Genomic DNA, 10,595 nt, shown 5'->3' with positions numbered 1-10,595 from the left:
ACTCTAAATGGAATGAAATTTCTACCCTAAGTTCCCTTATGTATTTAAGACACCCTCATGTAATTATTTTAAGCTTTGACGGAATTTACAAGGTTCAAATCTCTAATTCCCATAAAGGTGTGTTCAGAAATTTCTGAACAGTCCCCATTTAATGTTTTACCTTTGTTTACCCACTTAAGGATTGGATATCCACTTGAAAATTTAAACATAAACTCCCAATAAGCCCATATTCATACCCAATTCCTTTTCTCCTCTTGGATCCATCTCTTTTATTTTATTTAAATCATTTCTTACTAACCCGTTATTCGTGAATTCTATACATAAACTATTTAATAATGCATACTTGTAACTAATAATGTAAAACAAATCTTAATCCTATTACTTGATATTGTACATTTAATAACCTTGAGAACGTTTATTAATTCTAATATTCCACTTATTCAGGAAGGCTATTTCAACAAGCACCACTGCCAATAGACACACCCCACCGTCTGAACTGTCACCACCATACACATACCACATTGAATGACCCAACATGGTATATCCGCCCACGATGTGATTTTGACATGCTTGGACCTTTTTTCTAAAAATAATTTGTTCATACTACTAAACGTATTCTCCCTCATGTACTTCTTCTTCCTTTTTTCTAACATATCATAACCACCATTGTCACCACCACTCCCCAACCACCACAGCCACCACCGTTCCCAACTCAACCCCCTGCAGCCATTCCTCACCCGCAACTGCCCCCACCCATCTCATGCTTCTGCACAGTCCCCCACCTCTGCACAACCCACCCCCACCCCTACTCTCCAACACTTGCTCTATGTACAACCCCACCTCCAACAATCCCTAGCCCCTGCAGCAAACCCTACCCCTGCAATACCCCCACCCCACACCATCCCATCCCCGTGCACGTCCCCCACCTTTGTACAACCCCTATCCCTACAATACCCCCACCCCCACACCACCCTATCCCCGTGCACGTCCCCCACCCTTGTACAACCCCTAGCCCTGCCATACCCCCACCCCATACCACCCCATCCCCGTGCACAGTCCCCCACCCCTGTACAACCTCAACCACTCCCACAACCCAACCAACCCTATCGGTGCACAACCCAACCACTCCCACAACCCAACCACCTCCACCGATGTACATCCATGATAGCAAAGTTATCAAAATCGCGATTCAAATCTTAAAATCTTACGATTTTACGATTCAAAATATGGTAAACGATTCGATTCACGATTCTATACATTTCTTTTGACTAGCGAAAACTTCGCAAATTGAAATCATGCTAACAAAGTAAATAATAGATATATATTGTCAGTTATTGCCAATATATTGGGTAAACAACTATTTTTTCCATTTTTTTTGGTTTTTTTACTTATAATTTTAGCACATTCAATGAAAAATTAGTGCAATATCTAGATTATACGTGTTTGTAGAATCTTACAAGTCTAGGATTCGATTTTACGATTCGATTCTAAAAATTATTTCCGATTCAAACTAGAATCTACTAGAATCCCCAACCACCCCCACCCCTGCAACACCTCCCGCCATCCCCTCCTTTCTTCTTCTTCCTCCTCCTCCTCCTTCCTTATTCTCCTTCCTTGCCCTTCGCTGGAGCCCAACACTATCGCTTCTCCTCCTTTCTTCTTCTTCCTTCTCACAACATACCATTTTCTTCCCAAATTTCTTTTTTTCACTATTGGCATGGAACCAAATCGAAATTTCGTTTGAACTGACCATTTTTTCGGTTTCACCCACCATGGTGGAGATTGAAATTGGTTTTGTTCCTGCTAAAAAAATCCTGAAAGTTTCATACTCTCTCCTTTCCTATATACAATGTCAATTTTCCATTTATATTTGTCCCAAATATATTTCCTATTTCCTTTATTTCTTACCTGGTATGGGTCCACCAATTAAAATATAATTTTGCTTTCAACTTTTATTATATCACCCCTTTTCCTTATAGCCCACATTCTCTCTCCTTAATAAACAATTCATAAAAAGTGTACCAATTTCTATACTCCCTCCGTTTTTTTAGATATTACACTTTCTATTTTAGGAAGTTTTATATTAGATGTTACACTTTTATTTTGGGTAATAACTTCTCTCTATCTCTCTCCTATCACATGTTCACATGGGACCCTTTTGTTTTTCATTATCTCTATCTCTCCCCTCTCCAAAAATTACCAAGGAGTCCGTGATTTGAAAAGTATAACATCTAAAAGAAAACGGATGAAGTATTAAATTATGATTTAATACAACTAGTGTCTTACACATGATTTATTTTTAATACTTGTGCCCAAAGGAAATGAACACTCTATTTAAAGACGGAAGAAGTATTTTTGAGGTAAAAAAAAATCAAAACTAGAAGATATATATAAATATACGAGCACCATTTAATAAATACAGCCATACGGGTGGTAAATAAGAAAACTCAAAATTTTTGACTAAAGTCTAAAATTGAGTGAAATGAAATCAAAATACACACTCACACAAAAATTTTGGGTAACTTACCAACGTGATTTCCACGTAATAAAAAAAACTGAAAGTTGAACCAACCAAAATCAAGTTGCAAAAATTCTTTCCTCGTTTAACAGACGATTTTCAGAAATGGAGAAAGCCTTGGTAACCAACTGTTTGAGTCCAAAAAAGACTCAAACACTCAAAAAGTTACACATTGGTACCATTATAACCTGATATTGGTATCACATTGTTATCAGGAATGGTACCAAGCAACCTTACTTTGGTATCAAAATTTTCGGACAATGGTATCAATCTAACCTAGCATTGGTACTAAACAACACGCGTGTGAAATTTCCAAAGCTTAAAATGACCAAAATGCCCCTATTTGAGTTTCCTAAGAGACTCAAATGGTTGGTTGCCTAGACAAACTCTTCAGAAATGACCCCTTTAGAATTTTCAATGAATTAGTGTCTAGATTCAACAACCATCATCTTCCATCATCCAATCCCAAAGAAATCCAACTAATCAATTCCCCAAATTAATCAATACCTCAAAACACATATGCTAACACAGAAACCACCAACACAGTTATCACTATAAATCATCACACTCCCACTACTTCACTTTTTCCACCATTAAAGTACAAAACCCAGAAAATTTGATCAACAATAACAATGACTTTTAGTAAGGGGAAGAACATCAATACTGGAATTTCACCATCATCTTCATCTTCTTCTCCATCTTGGTTTTCGCATTTCTGGGAATCGGCTCGCCGGACTAAACCCATTGAACCCAATTTTTCCGACGTCCGTACAAATTCCGGCGACGGACTTGTTCGACGGTTGGGCCTTTTTGAGCTTGTTCTCATTGGTATTGGCGCTTCTATTGGTGCCGGAATTTTTGTTGTTACTGGTACTGTTGCTCGTGATGCTGGCCCAGGTATAAACTACTTTTTGGTTGTTTAATTTCAGTTTGATTTGGTGTAGATTATGGTTTAATTTTGTTTCTTCTGGTGTTTAATTAAGTGGGTCAATCTCATTTTATTATCTGTTTTGGCTGATGATTTATGTCTTGCTGTTTAATTTATGGATACTAACTAAAAAAATCTTAGGGTGCGTTTGGTTCACATAGTGGTATGGGTTTGGAATCAGGAATGAAATCAAGGTGGTATAGGTTTGGAACTTGATACCTGATACCATGTGTTTGGTTTTATTTGGGAATGAAATTTTTTCTTGTATTTAACACCTAGAGGTATTGATATGAGCCAAACCCACCTCCCCTTATAAGGGGGCGTTTGGTTCACAAAATATAGGTATGAGGTATGGGGTTGGAATGGGCTAAACCCATACCTAGTGTTTGGTTAGTAAAATTTTGATTTTAAAACCAATACCTTAAACCCATGAGGTATGGGGTTGAGAAACCCATGGGGAGGTGGGGTTTTGGCTCATTCCAACCCTAGGTATCAAATTATTTAAGATAAAACATCTTGTTGCACAAAAATAAAAAACGCTCATCTTCTTCCTTGTGATACTACTGCCTGCCGAAGCCAGGTACTCCATGTTTTTCTCTACTTTCTTCTACTGCAATTTTTTTTTTTGTCTTTTAGTTCTTAATTTGCTTGTGTGTCAATTACACCAAGATATTTGTTTTAACCCACCCTAAACATATCGATACTTCCTTCTTCATTAATTTTGATACAACAAGATAATTGCTCTCACGTTTGTTAATTTTGTAATATTGTGCTTTGTGCATGTTTTTGTCAATAAATTTTCCTTTAGCCCTTTAGCATCTTGTTCTGTATTTTTTGTATGCTCATTGATTCTCCTGCTAGATTAATCATGAGCTTCTATCTAAAGAAAGTTTGCGTGTATTACTCCACAATATATTGAAGTTCTTGTGTGTTAGGTTCTTAATATTGGTGTTATTTTTCTTTTTACAGAATAGTAAGTGATTTATATTATTTGTTGGTGATAATAGTGCTATGTTTTTTTTTGACAGAATAATAAGTGCTCTATATTATTTGTTGGTGATAATAGTGTTATGTTTTTTTTTTGACAGAATAATAAGTGCATATATATTATGTGGCAATTCTAAGTAGATGATTTAGTAATATATGACTATTAGTCTTGTAGAATTTCAGATTTATTCTTATCCTCGTTAATTCATTAAAGTTAATACTTACAACTACTTATAATTATGTATTTATGTGATGAAATACAGAAAAAATCATTAAAATTGCTTTATAGTATCACGGTTGAATTATTTAAAATAAGACATAAGACAAAATAAAATAATATTAATTTCATTCCTGATTCCAGAGAAAATTAACCAAACACTAGGTATGGGGATAATTTTGATTCCAGAACTGAACTAAACACATGGTATTAGGAATCAAGTTCCAACCCCATACCACTCTAATCTGATTCCTGATTCCAAACCCATACCAACCTACGAACCAAACGCCCCCTAAAATTATTAAACAAACACTATGTATGGGTTTGGCTCATTCTAAACCCATACCTCATACCAAAATGATATAAACCAAACACACCCTTACAGGTGTGGTATTGAATTTCGTCTATATTATTGCGATAGTTGCTTTTTAACACCCAAAAAAAAAAAAAACTTATATGCCTTATATCTAAGGATGATATAGCCGTTATATGAAATGCTGTCTATTATCTATGAAATCATCCATATGCTGTAGAGCAACAAAAGTAATTTCATTCACATGTATGAATTATGATGTTAAATCTTACTTTAATGGTGAATTTTCATTTTTATCATTACAAACATCATGATCAGTGGAATTGCAATAGAATTATCTGAAACTTTTTTCATAAAGTTCATCCTTGCTATAGTTGCCAAGTTGTGTTAGAAACTACTTGTGTGAGTGGTATGACTTATTGGTTGTTGGACAGAATTGAACTCCCAGCCCAGGTTTCAGGAAAGTTGTGTGTGAGGCTTAATTTTGTCTCTTTTCAGCCTATTTTAGGTATTTGATCCTGATGCTTCCATCTTCTCATGGCTATCTGTGGACTATTCTTCTCCTGTAGAAATCGGTGGAGGGTCTTTTTTTGTGTGTGATTAGCGGGTCTTGGAGTAGCCTTATATGATAGACTGTTGTTATCCTTTAGCTGATCTTATTGATATCTTGGTGAGGAGGATAAGAATTACGAAGGGTTGATTAATTTTGTTTTTAAATTTAGGGGTCGTGATGAAGTTGCTCATTTAAGGTCAAGTGCTCAAGGCAATCCATTGTATAAGGAGGGAACACATGATTATACATTGGTTAGACATAAGGTACACATAATGTATTTGTTCTGTATCAACTCCAGAAGAGGAAGTAGGACATTTTGGAATCTTGTTAGATGTTCTATTTTTGGTCATAAATTTTGAGGGAAGGAATGCCAAGGCTCTGTATACAAGAATATTAGTGTCTGCAGTTGGAGTATGTTCAGGAGGCCCATCTGGATTTAGTTAAAGCAGTGTTATTGGACCCAATAGTAGGGAAGTAGTTCATGATTTGATAAGAAGAAAAAAAAGACAATCTTGAGAAGTGAGTCCGATGAGCTTTGAAGAACTAAAAAATAAGGAACAGGCAAGGATATATCCTGAGTACTAAGAAAGGGACTGAAATGGTTGAGAATTCGGAGAATTTTGCTAGTATTTTTGTTATAGGAAATGCAAGAATCTCCTTTTGCTTAATCTCATGGACGCAGGGAAAATAACTCTTCCAATGACATTTTATGTGGCCACAACATATACCTCCAAGGAATTGCAAATGCATTTTTTTCAATTAAGGAAACCCATATTCTTCCCTAACAATTGCGTTCTTTATTGACTTAGACTAGCTTGTTTAAGGGAAGAAAATAGTGTTTCATACTTCTATCATCCTTTCTCTATGAGAGCAATGAAGGTGCATTCCGTTATTTCTAAAAACCTATCTTGATGGAGGCTCTCCTTAGAAGTCATTATTAGGAAAAAAAGGACGCTTTAAGTGAGAGTTGTGAACGTCTCAAATTTAGCGAGTCACTCCCATGCAATTGGATGGTAAGCAAGAATCAATTCCCTTTTCCAAGGAGGAACACTATGATCTTAATGACTAATACGCACAATAAGAATTCTTTTTTCAACAAGGCAAATAAGAGTAGTAAAGGATCATCTTCTCATGGACCCTCTATTACTCCTCGCCTTTACACCACTCAATTCTCAAAAAAGGATAGTGGATAAAAAGCAGTATACACCATCCTTTCAAGAGGAGAACACCTATAAGATCATGTACATCAGTTTGATCCCATATCGAGGTTATTGGTTGTTAGGAATGAATCTTGGTTGGAAGGACTTTTTGCCTCTAAGTAGCCCCACTTACACCAACTTGCTTTGTCACCCTTTGGAGGGGGAAGGATAATAAGGAGGACAATTTCCTCTTAGATTATCTTTTGGAGGAGGAGCATTACTTGAATCCAACCCGACCGAACTAGCCACTTTTTGCGTTTAATTTGGTTTTTACACACTTCCTCAAATGTGTCGGGTATTCATTAATGTTTCCATGCCTAACTTGTCCTTATCGAACGTAGGATCTATGGACTCTAATTTTATCTAATATATTTGATATGAGCAACGGGCTTAAGTCCTTCCCTTACTTTTTTCACTAATCAATGATATTTGCTCAGAGGACAACCATGTCAGATATCTTGATAACAAGTTTAAATAGCTTGTCCAATTAACTGACTTTGTTAAACAAAACTGCAGTAAGGGCTTCGAATTGCATGGAAATTTTCCCTTTCACCATTGTATGAATAACAACAGCTCCTAAACAGCTGATATTATAGCTAGTTGGTCGAAAGATTGCCATAGTTGCAAAAATTGCTTTTCTGCTCTCTCTCTCTCTCTTAATTATTTTCTCGACAAATCTATTGCTTGTATAAACTATGTGATGCTTGTTTTACAGACTTGGTATGTCAATCATCGGTTTCTCTTCTCTCTTGAAGGAAGATGCAAGTCGGACTGATATTGCTTCTTTGTTTTAGCATATTACTTCAATTTTTTGAGTTTCAAGTCATTCAAATACTTTGCTGCTTATTGGCAAGGGCATAAAGAGTTTGACTTATAACAATATCCTAAACTGCTAAACAACATGAAAATATGTTCTCACCCAGCTTTCATATCATGGGGTTATGCGAGTGATACTATTTGAAAAAAGTTGGTTCGCATGTCTTTTAGAACCAGAAACTTATCGTTCATTCTTTATTGCAGCCGTGACACTCTGTTTCATAATTGCTGGAGTATCATGCATACTCAATGCACTCTGTTATGCTGAGCTATCTTCCCGTTTTCCTGCTGTTGTTGGAGGAGCATATCTGTATACGTATTCCGCTTTTAATGAGCTCACTGCTTTCTTGGTGTTTGCACAATTGATGCTTGACTACCACATCGGGGCAGCTAGTATTGCAAGAAGCTTAGCCAGCTATGCCGTTGCTTTACTAGAACTATTTCCCTCTATCAAGGGAAATATTCCTAGCTGGATAGGACATGGTACTGATGATTTCTTAGGAGTTTTTTCTATCAATGTGTTAGCTCCTATCCTCTTGTTCATCCTTACAATAGTTTTATGTTGGGGTGTCGGAGAATCTTCAATTGTGAACTCCTTCATGACTATCACAAAGGTACCATCTTATTGATGACATTGCTGGCCATTATTGGTTAGGTTTTTTGTTATGACAAATTTAAGATATGTTGAGTGCAAAAGCTAAATGCAGTTGGCATGATCGTATGCTTTTTGTTTCCTGCAGGTAGTCATTGTGATTATTGTAATTATCGCTGGGGCTTTTAAGGTTGATGTATCAAACTGGTCTCCTTTTGCTCCTAATGGTTATGGGGCAGTTTTTACTGGAGCAACTGTAGTATTTTTTGCTTACGTTGGATTTGATGCTGTTGCTAATTCTGCCGAAGAGTCAAAGAACCCACAGGTAAGTACAAGTTTGATACTGTTGGCTCTGAGCTCAAAATATATATATGTATCCTTGAATAACCTGCTATTTTGTTTGATGCTTCAGAGGGATTTGCCATTGGGCATAATAGGAAGCCTTCTCATCTGCGTAGCATTATATATTGGTGTTTGCTTGGTGATCACGGGAATGGTTCCTTACAATCTTCTTGGTGAAGATGCTCCATTGGCTACGGCATTCACAGCCAAAGGCCTGAAATTTGTCTCTGTTCTGATCAGTGTTGGTGCTGTTGCTGGGCTTACAACTACCCTTCTGGTCGGTCTCTATGTTCAGGTGAATAAGATGCAGTGGTGGCTTAATGCATTATCGGTCCCTCTATATATATTTTATTTTATTATTTTTTTTTCTAACATTTTCTGTGAACTGGCTGTTCTACATGAATGGATATTGCTGGTTCCCACCTTGCCTCCTTTTTGTTTATTATATTGGAAATGATTGTTGAAACCTTTTAATCCTTTTAAAAATGGATACTGATCATACAAGTATGCTAGGTTGCTAACTCTATTAGTGTTCTCGCATGAACAGTCTCGTCTATACCTTGGCCTTGGAAGGGACGGCTTATTACCTCAACTATTTGCTAAAGTACATCCGAAGCGGCGCACACCTATAAATTCTCAGTTCTGGGTGGGTCTTGTTGCTTCGGTCATGGCAGGGCTACTCAATGTGCACGTGCTTTCTCACATTCTTTCAGTTGGGACATTGGTATGCCACCATCTAACAAGTTCACCGTGATTGTTGTGATTTGTGATTACTTTTTTCTTTTCACTTCTGGACTTCAGATTCTAAATTCTTCTTCTGCTTCAGACAGGCTATTCCGTTGTGGCAGCCTGTGTTTTATCACTCCGGTTCGAAGAAAAATCTGTTAGTCAAGCATCACCCAGATGGTGCTCCAAATGGGCAGAAGGTGTAATTTGGCTGGTTGTGTTGGCTTGCTGTGGATTCGGAGCTGGAGTAATGTACCGATTTGGTGCTTCGTACTTCTTCTTGATCATACCGTTGACCATAGCTCTTGTTGCTTTAGTGGTCCTCTATCTCCGCCAAGTGAGCTTTCTCCACTACATATTTCTTCCCTCTAACCTTCCCCCTTTTCTTCAAAAAGCTTGGTCTAGTAGTAAAAGTTTGAGGTTGTGTATGAGGTTCGGATATAGTAGTGCAATTCTCCTTACAATCTCCAAAAAGATAAAATAAGATTAAATAAAAGAGTACTTTTTTGGAAGCTAAAATGAATGATCCAACTAGACTTTGATGAACATAACGGCTCGTTTCCATGTTATTATATCCATGTGTTTTCATTTTTCCAGGTATATACAGATGCACCAGGGTTTTCCTGTCCAGCAATCCCCTTCTTGCCTGCTCTATGCATTTTCTTCAACATATTCTTGTTTGCTCAGGTTCATTGCATCCCATAATTACATTTTCCAACTGTTTTTTTTTTTTTAAAAAAAAGCAGATTACGCTAAAATTTTCGGACCTGCTAATCATTAGATATCCTGTTTTGCAGCTGCACTATGAAGCATGGGTGAGATTTATTGGTATAAGTCTCATTACTGTAGGCATATATGCTTTCTATGGCCAATTTCATGCCAAACCGAGTTCAGGTGAAACAATTGTCTACCATAGGACATCTCCTGAGAGTCCACATTCACGTTAATCGTTGCAAAGGCGTAAATGAGCACAAATGTACAATTGAGTGTATTGTATTCTTAATTTCTTCTTCCATTCAATGCCGGTGTATCCAAACTGGTGAACTACCTGCTGATTGTTAGTTTACTTGCAAATCTGATGTGTGTACATGCTATTGTAATTAATCAATTAATGATTTACCACGAATATATATTTTTTCTCAGCTTTACGATTCCATATTACGAATCATAGTGAATTTAAGCAACTTATATAATTAAACTAGTATTTGGGGCTAGGCGTTGCCCCAGGTTGGTATTGTGTTTCTGACTCGATATGCATTTTTTTTTCCATTCCTACTAATATATATTTAAAAAAATCAACATTTAAAAGGTACAAATATAATAATGTGGACACTTAAATGATGATTAAAAGTTGGTTGCGATAGTAATTGTGTCATGTATAAGAGCAAGAGGTCACATGTTCAA

At 36.7% G+C, this 10,595-nt stretch overlaps 1 protein-coding gene across 1 annotated transcript; it reads left to right on the top strand.

Annotated features, from left to right (window-relative positions):
- Nucleotides 1-2,935: 2,935 nt before the first annotated feature.
- On the top strand, nucleotides 2,936-10,333 carry LOC104905285 (cationic amino acid transporter 9, chloroplastic). Its single transcript, XM_010693772.4, has 8 exons — nucleotides 2,936-3,415; nucleotides 7,736-8,145; nucleotides 8,272-8,448; nucleotides 8,536-8,760; nucleotides 9,013-9,189; nucleotides 9,292-9,528; nucleotides 9,789-9,878; nucleotides 9,989-10,333. Exons 1-8 carry the CDS (start codon nucleotides 3,151-3,153, stop codon nucleotides 10,136-10,138), a joined length of 1,731 nt encoding a protein of 576 aa, XP_010692074.1. The 5' UTR covers nucleotides 2,936-3,150; the 3' UTR covers nucleotides 10,139-10,333.
- The last annotated feature ends 262 nt before the right edge of the window (nucleotides 10,334-10,595 follow it).

This window comes from Beta vulgaris, chromosome 1, assembly GCF_026745355.1.
Source record: "Beta vulgaris subsp. vulgaris cultivar EL10 chromosome 1, EL10.2, whole genome shotgun sequence".
NCBI classification, from domain to species: Eukaryota; Viridiplantae; Streptophyta; class Magnoliopsida; order Caryophyllales; family Amaranthaceae; genus Beta; species Beta vulgaris.
This window is presented reverse-complemented; position numbering and strand designations above follow the sequence as displayed.

What these genes read in the sequence shown, in the direction of transcription:
- LOC104905285 (XM_010693772.4), top strand. Translation starts at nt 3,151, where the DNA reads ATGACTTTTAGTAAGGGGAAGAACATCAATACTGGAATTTCACCATCA. An exon ending in TGCTCGTGATGCTGGCCCAG is followed by an intron (nt 3,416 to 7,735) that starts GTATAAACTACT and finishes TCTTTATTGCAG; the next exon opens with CCGTGACACTCTGTTTCATA. An exon ending in AAGAGTCAAAGAACCCACAG is followed by an intron (nt 8,449 to 8,535) that starts GTAAGTACAAGT and finishes TTGATGCTTCAG; the next exon opens with AGGGATTTGCCATTGGGCAT.